Source organism: Uloborus diversus, chromosome 7 (genome assembly GCF_026930045.1).
Source record: "Uloborus diversus isolate 005 chromosome 7, Udiv.v.3.1, whole genome shotgun sequence".
NCBI lineage: Eukaryota > Metazoa > Arthropoda > Arachnida > Araneae > Uloboridae > Uloborus > Uloborus diversus.
The window spans coordinates 128,884,416-128,906,960 of NC_072737.1; the positions used below are offsets into that span (position 1 = coordinate 128,884,416).

A 22,545-nucleotide genomic window follows, 5' to 3' on the forward strand; every position below is an offset into this window, starting at 1 on the left:
AAAATAGTTGGAAAAAAGCACACAACAACACACTCACAACTTGTGATAAAAGAGGCTAATATTGATTTCAAACTTTTTTTTTTGATCTAAAAAATTGAATTTAAGTTTAATAATAATCGTAATCAAATTATTGTTACGGGTATCAGCTGACCCTTTGACCCTACCATGAATCTGCCCTTGCATGCATGCCATCTCAAGGATGGGCGGGGGGGGGGGGGGGGGGGGGGGGGGAGTAAGATAAATCCTGAAAGTTTCAGATTTCAGACTTTGACAAGAAAGACATTCAAAAGGAGTGCAAAGCAGATGGATTTTAATACTCTAATAGGGAAGCAGTAGGAGAAGAGAAACAAATAGCTGTAGGTGGCCACTGAAAGCTTCTCTGATGAGAGAAAAAGCGAAAAGAGCTACTCAATAGATTGAAAAGGAACATACAAGTTTAAAGTAGAGAAAAGAATTAGAAAGCAATTTCCCCTTTTGAAAGTTGAGGTTTAGCCATCAAAATCTAATCAAATTGTAACCAAAAGTGAAGATTCCTTCTTGGTTTCCTTCTTGCCGATAATTACAGGAAACCCTTTTTTTTAATAATCAATTTCATGGAAAGTGGGATTGTTCATGCCATTCAAAAATGAAGTAAACTCTTATTGAAAAGTATTTTAGAATACAAAAAAGTGATGCATTTTCTTTTCTTATAGTTTTAGTTTTACTCACCAATTATTCAAAACTATCTTAGTTAAATCACATTAAAAACATGAAAGTATTAATTTCTTTATTAAATCTGTAATTTTGTTTTTTGATTACAAATTTTTAAACTATTATGGCGTTGCTCCGACTATGACGACACTTTGTTGACCGTCCCATAAGTGACATGATAAAGAGGTTCGACTGTATTTGTTAATAAGACAGTGTAATTACTATTCTTCTATTTAGTATGGTTTGAGATATTCTAAAGATTGATCTTTTTAATTCTACTAATGTCTCTTAATCAATAATATTACTGTTTATTTCAGTCCAGATATTATCAATATAAAAATTTATTTTGTAGGTGAACGTTATTTGATGACATTTCTTAGTGTACTAAGCTTTGCTGAACAAGGTAACATTATCTCTTTCTCTGGTTATTTTTTATTTAATTAAAACATACTAAATATTAAAGCAGTAGTCATGGAAATCATAAGGAATTTGAAGTTTAAAGAAGTATCATGCAGGGAAAATGAAGCACATTTTTTTTCCATATTATTACTTCCTTTTGCAAAAAAGGAAGTATTGTATTCGTGAAAAAAATTTCACACAAAAATCTCTGTATTTCGAGTGATTTTAATTGTTGGGAAATAATCAAAAATATTATCTCACTGTTTAAAATGTTCAACTGTTGCCACCTTATGTTTGTTAACAAATAAAATATTTGCAATTAGTTCAAGCAAGGCTTTTGAAATAACTTTCATTTTTCGCTCTTTTGTTTTTGCAATAATTTGGAAATTGAGACGGTCGTCAAGTTTTTATATGCATAATTTTATTTTTGCAGGGAGTATTGCTTTCTGGTCAAGCATAGGGAGAGATCAGAATTCATGAGAAAGATATAAAAGAAAGTTTTGTGATGGCCACAACCTAATAGTTCTTGTTATATTTCTTGATCTTTATGTTTTGTTATGTATTTAGACTAGGTCACAGAAGAAATTTTCTCTCTTAAGTCAGCATTTGACTGTTGATGTATTTAATAGTTCGATGTCCTTCTAAATAAGTTTTCTCTTGCACTGAATCAGATTTCTTAAATATTTCAATATAAATATTCAAATAATAAGCCATAAGTTTAGTCGTAACTTTTTTAATAAAATTTATTTTCAGTTCTTAAGTCATGTTAAGTCTTAGTCATGTGTGTTGATTACAAATCAATGGCTATTCAACAAATGATTTTGGAACATGACATCTGCATATCTTGAGTTTAATAGCTTATTTCATTTGCTTTTTAAACTTTGTTTGACTCTCCATGACAATTTGCTAGATTTCTGTTATGCATCTTTTCAGGTGAAAGTACTTATAGAAAGTTACATTTGAAATTTTTAGTAAAATAAACATCAAAATTGTTCCTTTATGCTATTAAATTTAAGTTCAACTTAGTAATTTTTCAGGCAATTTAAGTTTCTTAGTTTTTTCTTCCCCTTAGGTATGTATGACGTTGTGAACAACTTGGGATCTTTAGCTGCTCGCTTTGTATTACTTCCTATTGAAGAAAGTGGATACTTATTATTTACACATTTGCTGTCTAGGGACAAGCCTGCTCATGAACAAGTATTGATTTTTGTACATATTGAGTAATACATTTCTTATAATTAAAGTTAAGCTTATATTACTGGGTAAAAATCAATATCTTATACAGTGTGACTTTGATTTAATTTTCTCAATTTAATGATACATTTCTCTGGTCCTGATTTGACTGCATTGAATGTATATGCTCCTCTATTTAACAATATCCTTGATTTAACAATAATTTTTTTCAGTCCCTTGGCAACTGTTAAATTGGGGTTATACTATATTTATTTTTATGACTGTTACATATTAATGTACAGAAAAACCTTTTACACTTACAGTCATCAAATTTTGCACAAGTTTTGTTCAGAATACATCCGAAAGTGTACATCTGAAGAGAATTAGCAAAAACTGATTTTGTTCTTGTTTCATTAACGAAAGTTTGTGCAAATCCCCAAATATAGAGACAAGAAATAAGTACATTAAAAAAAAATAACTTAATTTCGAGGGTTTTTTTTAAAATTTATTTTTATTTTTCTTTATTTTTACGATTTAAAAACTTTACTATTTTACATTTTATGATACTTGCTTCACTAAACATCATTTATGTGTCATTCATTTATTAGCCTTTTATATTTATAAGTCATTTCCTTTAAGTTCTGAATCATTTCTTTCCATTTTAATGCAAAAATGCATCATTTATGTGTTGTGAAATATCAGTTAAAAAACGTTCTTCCCTTCCTACAATTCGAAAATTTACTGTTTTACTGTTTTCTTACTGTTTTGTCTTATTTTCATTTTAGTAGGTTGCATTTCATACACCTTTCACACCTTCTCAGAGGTATGGAAGGACAAATAAAGGGGAGAAAAAAGCTTATTTTCTTTTTCAAATCTTGTGGAAAAAGATTTCCTTAATTCAATTCATAATGCTATGATCATAGTGCAAGGGCAATCAGTACTTCAGACAACTATAAAAAATTTCAAATCAATGCCCGCATATACATCATACTTTTAAGCGTATTAGTGATATAATTACATCGATAACTCTAAATATGCTAGATATAATAAGTATTTAAGATGTACTACAGTAAAGATAGGATTTATTTCACGTCAAACTTCTACTTAAAATATGAGTTAATGTCTCAAATATAAAACTATTACTGGCTAGTTTATATTATTTATTTAAGAAACTTGATTAAAACTTTGTAATTGTTATGTATGCACAAAATTTGAATTAATGAGGTCAAGGGTTAAAGTTGTAAAAATCAAAATGATTTGCCAGCGTTTCGATTACATATTATTTTCATTTTACCTCGTCATGAGACGTCAGTCCATTGAATGACGTACAAACAATGCATCACTATACTTATATTGTCTAATTTTTTTTGTTACCTTGTTTAATAGTATATGAATTTTTGTCTCCCCCCCCCCAACCAGCTGTTGAAGAGAGCTTTTAATTGATTGTATTAATTTTGTACAAATAAACTTAATTTGTTTTGTGAAGGAGTTGGAGAACAGTGATTCTGTTTTAAGCGCAGGACTGGATTCAGATTTCGAACATAGGATTCTAAATATAGATTTAGACTATGGAAGATGTAGATATCAGATTTAAACAGAGACCCCAGATAAGTTCAGAGAAAAGAACCATGAATGAACTTATAATTCAGATTGATCTTGAAAATTGATTGGGATGGAGAGATTGCTCAAGGGATACAATTTTTATGAAAAAATCATTGCCATAATCTATTATAGGACCTGGCCTACCGCATTAGCAAAAACTCACTTGCACTTTTGGGAATGCAGGTTTTTATAAGTCAGTTAAAAGTCATTTAAATAAGTACATTAAAACCTCAATTTAACGATTGTCAAGGGACTTGAAAAGTTATTTCTAAATCAAGGATATCATTAAATCGAGGAGCAAAGACATTCAAAGTATTCAAATTCGGACCAGTAAAATGTATCATTAAATTCTGTACCTCAGAGCCAGAGGAACATAAGTCATATTTATGATAATTCTACAGTAGCGAGGTAAAACTTTTTTCATGCAAAGGATAGGATGTGCGCTCTTTTATCCTTGTAAAAAATTTAAAAGGATTTTCTTTTAGTTACATTCACATGGCATGATTTCGGGATATACTTCTACATACAATGCACTAATAAACCGAAGATCTTAATTTTTGGACTTACGTTCTTCTGGTGTGAGGTACGAAATTGAGGAAATCGTTCAATCTGGTACTATTAAATCGGAGTTATACTGTACATCGATTTCAAAAAAATTGATCCTTTTTCATTTATATACAATTAAATTAGTCCTAGATAACAACAAAAATAATGGTTTTCTCTTATGTGTGTATATTAGGGTGGGTCATCATCCTATAGTAAAAAGAAAAAAAGGTTCCGATTTCCATCGGGCAGGGCAAGAAAAAGGTGCTAAATGACGTTTTAAGGTTATATACGTCCCTTATTAAGGCTCCCAAAAGTCTTCGTACACCTACGACTTTCAACGAAATAGGCCCCGATCCATTATTTAGAATTAATATTTCGGAATAGGTATTTAATTATAAGTTCTATGATCAATTTTTAACAAAACCACATGAAAAGTTTTTAAAAAATATTAAAACTTATTTTTTAAAAAATAAAAAACTAAAAAGTGCCGGAAATTTTATCTCGCAAAAGTCTTCGTACACTTTATAAAATGTCTATATTCTATTGAATAATCTAACTTTTGATTAAGTTATTAGTTAGTAGAATATCATACAGTATTCATAACACCTTTTAAACGTCTGGGAATAGATTTCATTCTTTTTCTTTCTTTTTTTTGTGCAATTTCTGTGAGTAAGTGTTCAATCACATTTCAAGTCTTACTGTTTCTAACTTTATTTTCGTTTTAAGGCCCTATTTCCGTAATCTAGCCTCCAGATATGTCGAATACGTTTCATTAAGTTAAAATCTGGAGATTGAGGGGGTATTTTCTTAACTTTAGGACAACTTTCGAGGCACTAGATGCAAACGTTGAAAACCGTGTGCTTCTTATCGTTATCTTGATAAAAAACAAAGTTGTTTCCAATAACCAAATTTTTGGCCAAGAGTTCAAAATTGGTTTTTAAAATATTTAAAGGAACAGCATGATTCATTATTTCATCAAAAAATTACAAACTACCAAGTCCTGATGCTGATATACACCCTCACACTAGAACACCTCCACCGTCCTGATTAACTGATCCAACTAAGTTCTTAAGATTAAGTTCCTATTTTTTTCTTCTACTTACAGTTATACAACAATTTAACCAAAAATGTTGAATTAATTTTTATCTGCAAGTAAGACGTGATTCTAAATCGTCTTTTGCTTATTTATCATTGATTTTGCGACAAAAAACGTAAGCTTTCTGTTTTTCGCACGACCAAGAAAATTCCTGCGGGAAGAGGTCCCATTTAATCCAGCTAATCAGAGAACTTGGCGACAAATTTTACGTGAAAATTAGATGTAAAATGTTTCATTTAACTCTGCAGAAACTTTTACAGCACTCAAATGTGTATTTTTCATAAATTTTTTAACTTTAAATCTCCGATCACGTTTTGTCAACTTTGCCGGTTGACCTTTTCTTACCTTGTTTTCGGTCCGATTCCTTTCTTTAAAGCATTTTATCAAGCACTTTACTATACAAACAAATAAATTAACTAATTTAGAGACATTTCAAACCAATTTACTACAACTGTAGGAAAAAAATTCAAATTTCGAATGGTGTTTGCGGTTTTTTACGAATACCAGCCATTTTACAGTAAAAAGTACAATACTAAAGAATAAATAAACAAAAAATTGAAGCCAAATGAGTTATGAGGGTCAACACAATGTAAAAATATTAATAAAACGGCATATGATAATTTTAATCATGAATTTATTCGAAAATATTTGAGTGTACGATGACTTTTGTGGCGTGTTATTTGTCTGTCTCTTCGTTTTCTGACCCATTTCAAAAAGAAGATACGTCAATATTTTGAAAAAAACCAATGGGTTGTATTTAGAATGACATAGGAATGATGTGAAAAAATATTGGACTTCATATTCGAATTCAGTTTCGAGTTATTTGGGTTTTACTAAAAAATTTCAAAGTGTACGAACACTTTTGGGAGCCACTGTATAAAATTTCATTCAATTAGGAGTTCATTTTTTGGCTCCGGATTGAAAAACCCGTATTTTCGGAAAAAAAGTATATTTTCATAAAAAACTAATAAAGATAATTACAAATAAATATAAAATCTTAAGGTTGTCCAAGTATTAATCATTTATTTGCAAAAACGTTTATGACAATCATTAATTTTCAAAATTAAAAATATTCATCTTGAAATAGCTTGAAAGTCCTCACTATCTAGTTTTGGCGTAAGTTTCCGGGATTCCAGTTGGTTCTTTATTAAAGCTGCTCTTTTTGCACAATAGTTGAAACTTACATCAAGTTTAACTGCCCTTCCACAAAGGTGCCCATTCCCACAGGGTGGTGGCACCCCCCCCCCCCCACCTGCTGGGAAGTACACCCCCCCCCAGACGAGAGGCACTTCCCCCTCCCAAAAAAATATTGTCAAAAATCTGTAAAATCAAACTTCTAAAAAATTTTAATGCCGCAGTCTGCGCCATGACCCCCCCCCCCCCCCCCGGTCGGCACCCCTGCCTTTCAACACCCTGTGTGTATGGCAGGGCAGACATAGTAAACAGTACTTTTTTGCTTGAAACAAACAGTTGAATATCTTCTTCAGAGATTGATTTCAGTATCGCTGGATCAGACACATTTTTCCCGTCATTAAGATCAATGTAAGATTCTGCATCAAACTTAACAATAAGAATGTGAAAAATTCGTCTTTTGGGAGTCGATTTTGATGAACACTATGAGCTTCTAAAATCCAACGGACTGCCAATTCACGGATGTGCTGTTCCAACAGTTGCCAGATTGAGGGAAATTTCCCCATTTTGGGGAAATCTGGTGATCTCTGGGGAAATTTTGGGGAAATGAGTTTTGAGGGGAATCCTTTGGGGAAAATTTTTTTTTCTGGGGAAAACCTCGGGGAAAAAAGAATTTTTTCGTATTGAGATTCACGACAAGAAGTAGTAGTTACATTGTTTGTATCAAACAACTTTGGTTTAGCTTTGATCAACTTTATAAAATTCGCATTTCGCATTATGTGGAATGTTATTCTACGGAATTTGCATTAATGTTCTGCGTTAGTAACTAGTTGATACGTGAAACAGGTAAAAATAAGTGTGATGAAGAATGTTCTTGGATAAATATGTAAAAAAAATCATAGTTTAAATGTACATACAGAAACGAAGTAGTAAATGCAAGTAGAAAAAAAAACATTTGGCTACTTCTTATCTTTCGATCAGACGCTTGTATTTATGACTAGTGGCACCCACACGGCTTTGCCCACAGTAGAAAACTAAAAGGTGTTTTGGTTCCCTGTACATTTACAAATAATGCATGATGAATTTCTCACCAATTGGCTTGCCCATGTTACGGTTCCACATTATGATAGCTTGGTAATTAACTCGTCCATCTTATGGTAATTTTGCTCTGGAAAATGTTCTTAAAATTGGAATAGAAAAAGAACAAAATTGAATTTTCGAAAAATCACTTCGAGGTGCACACCCCTATGCTACAAACTAATTTTGTGCCAAATTTCATGAAAATCGGCGTAACGGTCTAGGCGCCATGCACGTCACAGAGATCCTGACAGACAGAGAGACTTTCAGCTTTATTATTAGTAAAGAAAATAAAGAAAGATAAAGACAAAAAAAAAAAAGTGAAAATGGGAAGAAAAAAAAGTTGGGGAATTTTATAAAAAAATTTGACTATTTGGGGAAAAAAAATTCAGGAGATAAAAATATTAAAGAAAGTCGATTCATTTTATGAAAATATTAGTGAAAAAATAATTTTTGAATTTGGGGATTTTTGATAGAAAACATCGCTTTTTGGGGAAAAGTAGGAAGGGAATTGGGGAAATCTGGATTTGACTATCTGGCAACACTGTGTTCCAAGTCTGTCAGCATTATAATAAATTAATTTTTAGGACATTCAAAAACACTGTTTCTTTGGATTGCAGGATCTATTTTGCACTTCAACTCAATATCTAGATGCAGTGGTTTTGCTGCCAAACCAATCTGCACATAAAGGTTAACTTTTGATAGCAAATCAGATTGGAGCATGAACTTTGATGACTTATAGGGTCTGGTGGGGTAAAGTGGTCATAAAATCGTAGGTTTTCAACTTAGGTGAATAATAAATACAATAAATTATTTAAACACTTAAACTTTTTTTGTTTTTATTTTACATTGCATTATTAAAGAACACGGTACATTGAGTTTTAGGAAAATAAATATTGATTTAAGTAGCATTATAACACTTTCTTTTCCCTTTGTATTTATGACCACTTTACCCCCATGGGGTGGGGGAAAGTGGTCATAGCATGGGGTAAAGTGGTCATAGTTAAAAATAGATGCAAAACCACTATAAACAACCCTAATATTTGTATATTTTGCTTATTTTTATAGTTACAAGTACATGCACAAGCATATGTGAGTATACACGAGTATATACGTGTCTTGTAAACATCAGTAAACACGTTCATATATGAGTAGACACATGTATGCATCAGATACATGCATGCACGTGCCTACTCGAGCATATACGTATATATAAGCATGTATACGTGATTAGCTACAGGAGTGTATGCGTGTATACACGAGTATATACGTGTCACGTGTATGTACGGGTATATATGTGTGTAAACGAACATCATATGAGTGTATGCACTTATATCTTGAGTATATACATGCATACGTGTACAGTAGACGTATACATGCATATATAAGTGTACATACACAAATATACGGGTATACACGAGTTAATTCGTGGATACATCCAGTGTATGTTTGGGGATACAAGTCTACTCACATTGTGAAGCACGCGTACACGTATGTATACGTGCAAACATGATTATATACCTGTATAGACGTATATACGTACATTTACGTGTATACACAAGTACATGTATGTATACACGAGTATACAAGCTTATATACATGCATGCCTACAGAGTGAAAACAAGCTCTTGTGCAAAAATCTAAGGGGTGTGAAAGGGGAGGATAAGAAGCAAAGAATTATAAGGAACTTACGTTCGCTGACGCGCTACATGCACACAATGCCAGAAACTGATGGATGCAAAACAAATAACCAATTTGTTACACAAAGATGATTTTGTCCAAGATTTTAGTTTTTAAGAAATATTTAAAGCAGTTGTTAAAAGTTTCGGCCTGTAGCTCTAATACAAGCATCGCAACAAAGGCGCATCGGCTGATGAAAGTTTTTCAAAAGTCTCGATATTGTAACAGAGCGTGCTTTGTGATTGTGACGCACATATATCACAGCTGAAGGCCGCAAATTTCATCAATCGCTTTAAAATTTTCTTGAAACCTAAAATGTTGTGTAAAATTGTCTTTGTGTAATAAATTTTTGACTAGTTTTGCATCCATCAGTATCTGGCTTTGCGTGCATGTAGCGCGTCAGTATTGTGTTTGTTTCCTTATGTGATTCTTGCTTCTTATCCTCCCCTCTAACACCTTTTAATAATTTGCTTAAAAGTTTAAACTCACCCTGTATACTTGTATATCATATGCTTGTATGTAAGTGTCTACTCGAGTATGTACGTGTATATGAGTGTCTACCTGAGTATATAAGTGTTTATATATATAGACGAGTATATACGTTATAGTCGAATGTATATCTGTATAGATTAAAAATACTTGCAGATACCCATATATGTATTTATTGGTGCATTTATGTGAATACGTCTATATACGTGCCTACACGAGTATATGTGTATACTTACGCATATACTCGTATATTTAACACCATTTACTGAAAAAACAATACATATTAAGTGAAATGAATATTTAATTTATATCTGCCTTATACTTAATGATTAAGTGACATTAGAAGAACAATACTTGTTAAGCCTAATATTATGACCACTTTACCCCATCTTACTAAAATTTTTCTAAAAAATTATCTAAAATAGATTCAGCTAACTGCTAATGAGTAAGAGTTCTTGAGACATGTAGGAAGCTTCCTATGCAGTCAATCTGTTCATAATTCTAACAAACAAAATTTCCCAAGGAAGTTAAAAGAGCTCTTTAGATTTAAAAACTTTTCATATTGACACAAAATATTTTTTTTTTTACCGAATAACATTTTGCCAGTTGTAAAATTTTGTACTCAAAATGTAGTTTCTAACTACCCTACTCTATAATAAAATTTTCACATTCATTCGAACATTTACTTCCAAGCTATAGCCATTTATTTGACGACTGACCACTTTACCCCATTGACCACTTTCCCCCACCAGACCCTACTTCAAGAAGTATTAAATTTTCAGAAGGAGATTCCACTGAAACACACAAACATAGAAATCGATTAGCAGAAGTTAGACGTAGAACATGAGACATTTTGCTATGCTTTGGCTCTTGCCAGGGCAAATTTTTGTGCCATTGTGCTCTTCCGACGAAGCTTGTTTTTCTCAATAATTTCTGAAGTGCTGGGGTAAAGTACTGCTGAAGCAATTGCTACTCCAGCCCATTCGGATACTTGGTATCTATCACATGTCCGTGAAAGCAAATTAAAATCCTCTGTATTGCTTGTAGTAGTAAATTTATCTATATAAGCGTTTGTAATTTGAAACTTGTAAGGGTCCCTTGGATTGATCCTCACTGTCCGTATCCAAAAAAGAGATGCAATGAAGTAATGATACTAAAACTGTCTTCACTTTCTTCTTGAGGCTGAAGCTGCAATTTCTTTCCCTCTCTCATGTTTCTTTTTTTTTTTTTCCGGACAAATGTAGTCGTATCTTTGCATTTGCAAGATGAAGTGCCAAATAGCAATTTACTAGCTTGGTAAAATGATTCTGATTATTTTCTTAGTTATTTTCGGATAGGATTTTAAAAGATTGCTGATGCATTGCAAGAGGTAGATTTTTAGCATGTCTTACTCATTTATGTTGCACAGTAGGCAGGGAGCGTTTGACCTAATATCCACATTTCAGCCAATTCTAGCACCTAAAGAGGCAAGTGTGAATTTAAAACTAGGTGCAAATTGAAAGTTTCATCACTTGTTTCTGTAAACGATAAACATTTATTACTATTGCAATATTACATGGAATGTATCCTATTTGAGTAAGGAAATTTAAACTTAAAACTCAATCCGGAGGAAAAAAGACTTATCAGAATGGAATAAAATTTCACACATGTTAGTTTGAGACCTTTTAGCACCTTTTTAATCCCCTGCCCCTTAACATTTTGAAAAATAAAATTTTTGATCCACCCTAGTTTATATGTCAAAGTGAGGTCTTTCCTTGCTTGTCTTTTGTTGGCATTAGATTTTAAAACAAGTTTTTGGGTAATGTTATCTATTATTTAGTTTAACTGTGTAGTTTAGTTTAACTTATGCAGTTAAAATTTATAAACAATAATAAATTTAAACTACATAAGTTAATTGCTAATGCAGTGAAACCTCTCTAAACGCGACTACCTCTGGTTCCTGCAAAACTATGTCGTTAGAGGCTTTATGTCGCATAATGGAGGTGACTTGAAATTAGTCAATCATGTTTCTAAACATGTACATAAGAGCTAAAAAGGCACAACAAAATTAATATATTGAAAAGAAAAACTTTAATAAATAATAGTAATATTTTTTTCCCCAAAAATATTGCAGTTGGACGTTTGTTTTACATTTTCAGACTTCCTAAACTGGTTTTCATTTCTTAATTTATTTCAGCAGTTTAGAAAAATGCTAACTGCGGTAATAAAGTGCTATCAGAAGTGGGATAACTTTTTCAAAACAAAATGTCATGTGATCCTTCAAGAAAATATGTTTTCTTTCAGAAAGGAGGTGCCCGCAACCTAAATCCCATGTTCTCATAAACCTCCTTGAGGAATTTTTAATAAAAGTGGAATTATGGTTATGATAGTTTCGGGGCGATTAAACGACCCAGGAGGCAGTAATGTCCACAACATTGCAAACTAAGACCCCATGTACTGCTTTTATAACTGTATCCAATTTCAATGGTAGTCACAAAATGTGTGATTTTTTTTTTTTTTTTAAATTTTTAAGGCAGTTGTTTTAATGGAGGAGTGGTCGTTTAATAGAGGGGAAGTTAGTATTAAATTACTGAGGAGAAATTATAATCCATTATATCTGGTTGTTTGAAGAGGTGGTTTTTAGTAGGGCTGGTCAGTTTGGAGAGATTTCACTATATTTTGCAACCTCTTAGATTGTTGTGTATTGTTGTTGTAGTTTCACTTCATTTATTTTTGTTTTATCAAATATTTATATTTTTTCCTTCTACCATAATATGTTTTACATCCATTGAAGTAATTGCTGAGCATCATAGTGAAAATTATTTTTGGAATAATATATTTATCAAAAAAAATATATTGTGCAAATGAACTTTTGAATGTTTTGTAACTTTTTACCTCCTTTTTTTTCAGAAAAATGCATCTACCAGTCTTGTTGTTTTGATAAATCTTTTGAAACTGATGTGCCTTTTAGGACTTGTCATTTTGACTTTTGGATTTTCTTACTCACAATTATTGCTTTTATTATATGGAGGTCAAACTTTGAGTTCTGGAATAGGTAATTTCTTTATCTAAGTTACAACATTTTTTGAAATTAGTTTGTTACGTGGAATGAATTTTTGTTTCAAGCATATTTCAACAGGTTCATTTATTGAACATAGTTATTTGCTGCCCAAAATATATTTCTGTTGATTTAATGAATAATCTTTGAGGAGAAAAAAAAATGCATTGCGATAAATTTTTATTTTTCGTATTAACTGTCCCTCATTAATGATCCTTTTCCTCCCTTTTTTAAGGGGCATACCAATACATGAAATAAAATTTTAGAAACCACATAACTTTAACTAGAATTTGAAAAGAATGCTCAAAAAGAAAACTCTTTTCTCTTTTTTTCAAAGCCAACTCAATCCATTTTTTTTTTTAAGGAGTTAAAATTTCTTCTTCTTTTTTGGCTCTACTGCCCAGAACAGGTCAAGGCAGTCTCAATAAGTGTTCCCCATCTTGCCAGATTAGTCACACTTGTTCTCCATGCTCTTTTTCAAGATTGTTAATTACAAAAAAAATGATATCTAATTATATCTTTGGTTACATATTTCAAAATGAAAAAATATCAAGAACAATATTCGACAAATGAAGTTCTGATTACTCATGAGATTATGAAAAATTAATTCAGAAAAATAAGCCTGATCAATTCTGCTCTTCTCAGATTTTGCAAAATTTTGGATTTCAAGGGGAGATTTGTAGAGGGTTTTGTTTTGTAATTAACCTGTTCAGGACAGTGGAAAGAGGAAGAAGTACTTTCCCAGGCCTGCACGCTCCGCAGTAATTCGTGCACGAGGACCCGTGCGATTTTCGTAGTTAAGCCTAATTTTATTAAAAAATTCATATAAAACCATTACTGCAGTTGAATGCACTGCAACTTTTGATTCACTATCACTAATATTCTCTGAATATATTCCAGCGAATTTTTCATCATATTAAAAAACAATAGCAACAAATTTTGAGGAAAAATGTTTTTTTTTCTATTAAAACAAAATACTGTCTATGTATATCGGTTATAAGTTTGCATACAAGCACTCAAAATACAGGCAAGACATAAGAAAATCAAAAAAAAAAAAAAATTCTGACAGAAGTGAGAAATAGTATATTAAACTAATTATTGCTGAAATACCTCTGAAGCTTTGATGTCCGCTTGCCATTAACTTATGCTATGCACTAAAACCCACATCCTCATTATCATTTCCTCCAATATTCAAAATTAATGATTTCCTTTCATACATGATTCGTTCATTGGCTTTCACATTCGACACTCTTTTAAAAAATTTCATTCTTTTATCCATCTTGATTGAAACAAAACTAATTCTAACCATGCCAAATATGATCCAGCAAACTCAAAACTGAATTTTTACTCCCACCCCTAACCAATAAATATTCATCCTTTTCATTTATTTCACTAAAATATAGACAAACACAAGGAACAAAAGTCATGAATCTGAGCTCTGACTAATCCACGTTTAGAGACTAACACACATCCAGTTGTTTTTCTTATCCAAGTCCCCAGATTAAAAAAAAAAAATGTAACCAAAAGCACATAAGGTCAACGCTCTGTAGAGCCCAACTTTAACCGTCATCTAGTGTCATTTAAAAATTCAAATATCTCGTTCCAAACTGAGATCACACAGACGTGACCACGGCCCACCTGGGTTGGAAAGTCGAATCACGCCCGCGATAACGTGGCCGCTGGAGGGAGAAACGGGTGATCACATATGTGTGATCATGGTTGCCAATGGGTTTAATACTAATAGTTAAAATACTAAAATTAAAAAAGAAGAAAATTACTTGTATATGAAAAATGTTAAAATGCAAGAAAAAAATGAAAAAATCTTTTTGAAAAACTAAGTTGGGTGGAGCATGAAATATTTTTTGATCTCCCATGTAAAATTTATGAAAATAGATTAAACTAACATTGATACTAAATGCTTCAAGTAGCAGAATGTAGGAAAAAGTTAAATATTGGGACAAAGTGAAATGGTGAAATATTTACTGTGTTCTTTGTGCCACCTGTGTAGTAATATTTTACCTATGTAGTAACATTTGTTGTCTACTCTAGTCAGAAAAAAGTTATCTCTGAAAATTAAAGAATATGAAAAAATGTAATTTTCTAAAATTGATACCCATGTTGTTGTAATCTCTACATAGTATAAAATGAAGTCTCCAAAAAGCGTCTGTGTGTTTGAACTCGCAAGACTCGAGAACCACTGGGCCGATTTTGCTGAAATTTTCAAAGTTTGTTCCTTTAGGTCCTGAGAAGGTTTGCAGACCAGTTCGAAAAAAATTCGATGAATAGTTCTTTTTTTATTCCAATTTAGGCCCAATTTTCACATAAATTCCCGAATATGGGCTTGAAAAATTACTCGCAAATAGTAATATTTTATATTGTTGGAAAGGGAAGAATTTTCCGCATTCTACGCAATTTGTTCCAATGCTCTAACTTAATTGCGGCGGGAGTTTTTGACGTTTTTAGCTTGAATTTTTTTAGGCTTAGCTGAAATTTAGGCACTACTTTCTTCATTAAATCCATCAGTAAAAAGTGAAGGAATTGTTTCACAGTTTTCTTTTTGAGAGCATTAAAAAGAGCTGCTTTTTTAACTCCAGATCTAACTCGACCTAAGGTCGAAAGTTTAACCTTCTATCTCCATTAGAAAAAAAGTTAAAAGCGAATTAAATGAAGTTCAAAATGTGTTCTCTATTCAAGTCTTTAACCATTTTATTTTGCGTTTCCACAGTAACGCTTTTTGAATCCATTGTTTATTTCCATCTTTCTCATTTTCAATTCTTAAACTTATTTTATTTTGTGTTTCCATGATTATGTTTTTTAAATCCATCTTTCTCATTTTATTTTAATTTCTTAAAAGTATTTTAGTATCTGTCGTCATTGTTTGGCGAGAAAATTTTGCATGATGGTTTTTTTTTTCCTTTCATTTAATCCTGGTTATTGAAGATACTTCACTTGACACAATGGTTTTTTCAAGGTAGACCGGGCGAAGCCGGGCAATGCAGCTAGTTTAATATAAGTGAAAAAAAGGAAGAGAAAATTATAAAATAATAAAGTTCTTGTTGTAATGATAAAGTTCCTCTCATTCACTACAGTATTTTTGTTTTTAAATTCAATATTAAGCTTATTTTTATTTTAAATGTTTCATACAATTAGTCAATTGCATGGGGTGGAAAATGGGTGTGGAAAAATGAAATTGTTCATTTCATTTACTTATTGAACCATTTATTGAATATCTTATGTATTCACTTATTAATTGATTTACATTCCATATTACATTTAATAATTCACTTATTAATTCATTCATTCACTTATTTTCCTCTTCTTTCCCTATTTTGTTCACTCATTTATTTCTCATACATTAATGTATTTATTTATTTCCTTGTTTATTCCTACATTTTCTTCACATTTATTCATTAATTCCATTATTTTCTCATTCATTAGATAAATATTTTATTTTACAATTTGCACCATAAAAAATGAATTAAATTTCCCCTATTTTTTTAAGATACAAATTTACTGCCAAGATAAAAAATAATGTTTCAATGCAAATTTCACTATGTTCTTTCTTTCTCTATGTTCTGTAATTTTCGAGACAAATTTCCTATTCCTTCATTTTGAAATACAAAAGTTATTTTAACTGTTTTACTTTACCCCACATTCCTCTATATTATTTAATTACAGTTGGATCCCGATTTAACGAATTCAACAGGACCGAAGCTTTTATACCTTAAATTGGAGTTATTCGTAATATCGGAGTTTGCAACAATTTTTTTAAAAAAAACTGCGCTTACCTTATCTAAAACGCCTAATAAGTAGCTGTGCAAAAATGTCCATAATTAGAAAGTGTATACTTTTTATTCCGCTTTCTATGACTTATTACACACTAATTATGTGAAATTTTAAACTACTCAGTGATAGATGTTTGACATTTTCCTTAATACTTGACTCAAAATAGTTCTCTTTTGTTTTTATGGAGGGAAGAAAATACTGTGCCATTTTTCGCCTGCTGCATGAGATATGTTTTTAGTTTCCAGGCCATGTAAAGTGTTTGAAAAAGTAAGCTTTAATGGGGATTTCATTATTGCTTCCTGCATCAGAAGCAATATTCCTTGGTTGCCCCTTGTCCATCAAAAATTGCTGGTTTTAAGAAAAGTCTTTTTTGCTTCAGACAATATGGATATAATATTTAGAAAACAATCCAATATTTCCGCACTCGAATTAACAAAAAAATTTTTTTTCCCAGCTGTTAAAATAATTTGTTTATTCGGGGTCTATTACTTAGTAAATAGGGGTATTCTTTGTTAAATAGGGGTTTTTGCCTTCATTTCAGTTGGAAAATATGAAAAATTCGCTAAATCGCGAAATTTGTTAAATATGGGTTTGTTCAATTGGGTTCCAACTGTAATAGAATTTTGACTTTACACATCTTTGTTTTTCTGGAGAGGCAAAACTTTAAACAAAAGACTTGTCCTGCTGGCATGATTTCCGTGAAAAAAATTTAGAGGATTATTTTATTATTTCACTTAGAAAAATAATCAGCTGTGCCATTAATTTACTATTAGTTCAGTTAATTTGAATTTTGCAAAATATGTGAATTGCTTTTTCTTTCTTTGAAGTAACTGTGGTTTATATATTGCTTTATACGTTGCAACCACTTTATTTAAAAGACATATTACTATTATTTATACAAGGTTTCTAAAAATCCTATGTTTTCCTAAATGTATTTGAAATATCCTTGCTTTTTAGTAATACCCAACATATTTGTTGCACATCCAACATAGTAGTTTTGTTTTCAATGCTAAAGTTCAAAAATATTTTCAGACATGAAATATGAATGATGTTCCCTAGTTTTGTCATTTCTGCTTTCAGCACTTTTGGGAAAGTAATGTAATGTGGGGCAAAGTGAAATGGCTAAGATGACTGAGCTTTTTCAAAACAAACAAATTTGAAATTCGTTTTGAAAATTACAGTGCAAAAAGAAAGAACATTGTATTTTATGATAAAACTCTCATTGAAGCATTATTTTTTATTTTTGGCAGTAGTTTTGAGCCTTCAAAAAAAAAAAAAAAAAATGTAAAATGTTCACTTTTTTTTTATGGGGCAAAGTAATGAAATATTTTTTGTTTATTTATGAACAGTATTTTTGATCAAATCAATCTGTAAATAAAATTTTGAATGAGTAAATGAAAAGAAAATGGTACAATAAATGAAAATTTAATTAATTAATATATATAGAGAAAAAATGAGTGAGTTAAGGAGTGAATGAATAAGAAAATAAGTGAATGAATGAATAAATAAGTGAATAACTAAATGAAGGAATGAAAATGAATTAATAAATGAGTACATAAGTGGTTTGTGGCAACGGCCTAAACTCAGAGAAACAGCGCATGCAAATCTGGCAAAGTTTATTTAAAAGTCTCCAGCTGAGTTGGCTAGCTCGCGGTATCTGGATTGATGTGTTGTGTAAATGTTAGATTATTCCGAGATGGAACTGATTAATTTATATTTATTTCTTTTAATGGTAATGTGTTTTGTTGCAATTTACAATAAATGTTCGCTTTTAACAACTGGATTACCCGTCTCTACATTGGTGACCCGAACACGCAGTTATCAGTTGGTAGCGAAATGATTTCAAGAAAGAATGTGTCGCAGCAATTCGCCGGAAGGTAATTTATTTCGATGAAAAACTTCAATTTTTTTCAACTGTCTTGCTTTTCTGTGCATGTGTCCTTTGAGGTTCTTGAGTGTAGCATTGTACCTAAGCTATTAGTTGTTCATGTTACAAATTCAGTAAATATTTGTTTCATGTTAGTATGGAAACAAAAGAGAATTTAAATTTGACTCAAAAGGAAGTAAGTGCTGAAAACTTAAGTTGCAATAGGGTTTCTGTAAAAGTACCTAATTTTTGGCCTAATAATGCGAAGTTATTTTTTGTACAACTTGAAGCTAGTTTTAGGTTAGCTGGCGTTACGGTTGAACAAACGCAATTCAATCATTTGGTTGCGCCGCTAGATGCAGAAACTTTGTCTCATGCTACCGATATTTTATGTCAGCCGCCAGAAAAACCATACACCGCACTTAAACAAAGATTGTTAGCGGAGTTCGAATTTTCTCAGAGTCGTAAAGTAAAGACATTAATTGAAGACTTAGAATTAGGTGACAAATCTCCATCTATGTTATTAGGAAAAATGAAAGAATTAAGTGAGAGTCATGTAGATGATGATTTTTTTAAAAATATTTGGCTTCGTAGGTTACCGGTACCAGTGCAAACAATTTTAGCGGTCAGTTCTGAAAATTTAGAAAAGTTAGCGGAAATGGCAGACAAGATTTGCGAATATACTGGGTTGGTTGTAAACTCAATTGATAAGCAAACTTTTAAATACCAAACTGCTAGTACTGAAATTCAGTTGGAACAATTGCAACTGAAAGTAGACGAACTTACTAAAATTGTAAAAACGCGCAGTCGCTCAAGGTCTCCAAATCGATCTCAGGGCCGTAAACAATTTAATTTGAGAGCTGAAAAGCGGAATAATTGGTTATGTTGGTATCATTTTAAATTTAAAGACAAAGCTACCAAATGTGTAAAACCATGCGCTTTTGAAGCGAAATTTTCAAATTTTTCAAAATCGTCGGAAGTTTCTATGACTTTTACTAAAACAGGATTTAGTCGCAGACTGTATATCACTGATATTTTAACTCAAACGAGCTATCTAATTGACACAGGTAGTGATGTTTCTTGTTACCCAAAATCCTTTTTGAATTTAGACAGCGGAAAAAAAGAATTCACTTTGTACGCTGCAAATGGATCTAGGATTGATACTTACGGTACTAAGTTATTAAATTTAGATTTCGGGTTAGGACGCAGATTGAGATGGCCGTTTATCATAGCTGACGTTACAAAGCCTATAATAGGGGCAGACTTTTTGCAGCATTTTGAATTGCTAGTCGATTTAAAGAAAAGGCGTATTTTAGATCCGGTGACTAAATTTAGTGCAAGCGGTCGATCGATATTTTGCGAGGTTCCGAATGTGAAAACAATTTATGGGAATTCTGAATATCAAGAATTGTTAAAGAAATATATTGAGATTACACAACTTCATGTTCTTTCACAAAAGGTAATGAAACATAATACAGTTCATTTCATTCCAACTGAGGGACCCCCTGTTTCAGCTAAAGCGCGTCGGTTACACCCAACGCAACTTCAAATAGCTAAACAGGAATTTGAATATATGCTTGACAAAGGGGTTTGTAGACGTCAAAAAGTAATTGGGCTAGTCCTTTGCATATGGTCCCAAAAGGCGAGTATGACTGGAGACCAACTGGCGATTACAGAGCACTAAATCGTATAACAGTTCATATCCAATTCCTCACATTCAAGATTGTGTTAGCATTTTACACGGGAAGAAAATATTCTCGAAAGTTGACTTAATAAGGGCGTATCACCAGATTCCTGTGAACCCCCCTGATATTCCGAAAACGGCTATAATAACACCTTTTGGGTTATATGAATTTCCGTTTCTGAACTTTGGGTTATGTTCAGCAGCACAAACATTTCAACGCTTTTTGGATGAGGTTTTGAGAGGGTTGAATTTCTGTTTTCCATGCCTGGATGACATTTTAATCGCGAGTGAAAATCACCAGCAGCATAAAAAGCATTTAGAAGAAATTTTTAAACGTTTCTTTAACTACGGGATCGTTATAAACGAATCAAAATGTGAATTTGGGAAAGAAACTATAATTTTTTTAGGACATATGATAAACAGTAAGGGGTGTATGCCATATCCAAAAAAGGTGAAGGCAGTGGTAGAGTTCCCTAAACCCAAAACTATTTCTGAACTTAGACGTTTTTTGGGTATGGTAAACTATTATCATCGCTTTATTCCAGATATCGCCGTGATTTTAGCGCCACTTCATAAGTTTTTAATTAAAGCAAAAAAACAAGATAAGAGGGAAATTCCATGGGATACTGCTTCAGAAACAAGCTTTGAAAAAATTAAAAGTGCTTTAGCGGAAGCGACTTTGCTTTATCACCCTTCTACTAATGCAGAACTTGCTTTAACAACTGATTGCAGTGATTTTGCGATGGGTGGTGTATTGCATGAATTATCCCCCGAAGGTCCCAAGCCTTTAGGTTTTTTTTCAAAGAAACTATCGGCTACTCAATGTAAATATTCAACTTATGATAGAGAATTGTTGGCAGCATATAGTGCAATTCAGTATTTTCGATACATGTTAGAGGCAAGGAAATTTATTTTGTATGTAGACCACAAACCTCTAACTTTCGCATTTCAGCGGAAACATGAAAAATCCTCCCCCCAAACTATCCGTCAGTTGGATTTCATATCTCAATTTACTACGGATATCAGATATTTACCTGGTAAGGGAAATTTGGTTGCGGACAGCCTATCGCGAATATCGGAGATCACATTTTCATCTCTAGATGATATAGAAATGTGGGAAAAATCACAATCTGAGGATGAAGAACTTCAGGACGTTTTAGAGGGACGAATTAAGTACAGTGGTAAATTAGCTAAAGTTCCTATGTCTGGTACCGATAAATCTCTATATTGTGATACATCAGGAAATTATAATAGATTCTTTGTTCCGCAAATTCTAAGGCGTAAAATTTTTGATACAATGTACGGTTTGTCTCACCCCGGCATACGTGCTACAAAACGTCTTATCGATAGCAAATATGTCTGGCCAAATATAAACAAAGATATAACTGCTTGGTGCAGAACTTGTGTTCCGTGTCAGCAGACTAAAGTACATTTGCATACTAAATCCCCGTTAGTTCAATTTTTAGTTCCGGATGAGAGATTTTCTCATATTCATTTAGACATAATAGGTCCACTAACACAAGTTCAAAATTTTAAGTATTGCTTGACTATAGTGGATAGATTTACGCGGTGGCCTGAAGTTGTGCCAATTACTGATATAACAGCAGAAACGGTAGCTCGTGCTTTCGTATAGTCATGGGTTTCTCGATTTGGTACTCCGCAAAGGATAACATGTGACAGGGGCAGACAGTTTGAATCTGAACTTTTTACGAGTCTATCAAAGATGCTTGGCATAAAATTAGCAAGGACATCGCCCTACAGACCCCAAAGTAACGGTCTGGTGGAAAGACTGCACCGACCATTGAAGCAAGCTTTGATGTGTTACAAATCCGATTGGATTGAAGCACTTCCATTAGTGCTGTTGGGACTCAGATCTACGTTACGTGAAGACCTTGGCGCGTCCGCGGCACAGCTGACTTATGGGTCAACTCTACGGTTACCTGGACAGTTGTATGAAGAAAAAACTTTATCTAATATGCCTGACTACGTTGCACGTCTTCAAAGACTGATTAGCTCGCTAAGTCCATCTACCCCTATTCGGCATGGTCAACAACGAACGGATTTATATCCCTAAAGATCTGCAAAACTGTACACATGTTTTTGTGCGCTTAGATGCTGTAAAAAAATCATTGCAGCCGCCATACGAAGGGCCTTATGAGGTCCTAAAGAGAATGGACAAGAACTTTTTGATTTCGGTGAACGACAAGGAAAAGATCGTTCACATCGATCGCTTAAAACCAGCATTTTTAATTGCTGGAGATTCCAATCCAAGGACTCCTTGAGTTACA

The 22,545-nt window shown here is 32.4% G+C and overlaps 1 protein-coding gene across 1 annotated transcript in view; it reads left to right on the forward strand.

The window, feature by feature from the left end:
* Positions 1-22,545, forward strand: part of LOC129225865 (protein RFT1 homolog) — a 58,111-nt gene that overhangs the window by 21,582 nt on the left and 13,984 nt on the right. The window contains exons 8-10 of the mRNA XM_054860387.1: positions 1,043-1,093; positions 2,162-2,286; positions 12,773-12,917. Of these exons, the coding sequence (XP_054716362.1) occupies positions 1,043-1,093; positions 2,162-2,286; positions 12,773-12,917 (321 nt within the window). The remainder of the gene's footprint in view (positions 1-1,042; positions 1,094-2,161; positions 2,287-12,772; positions 12,918-22,545) is intronic.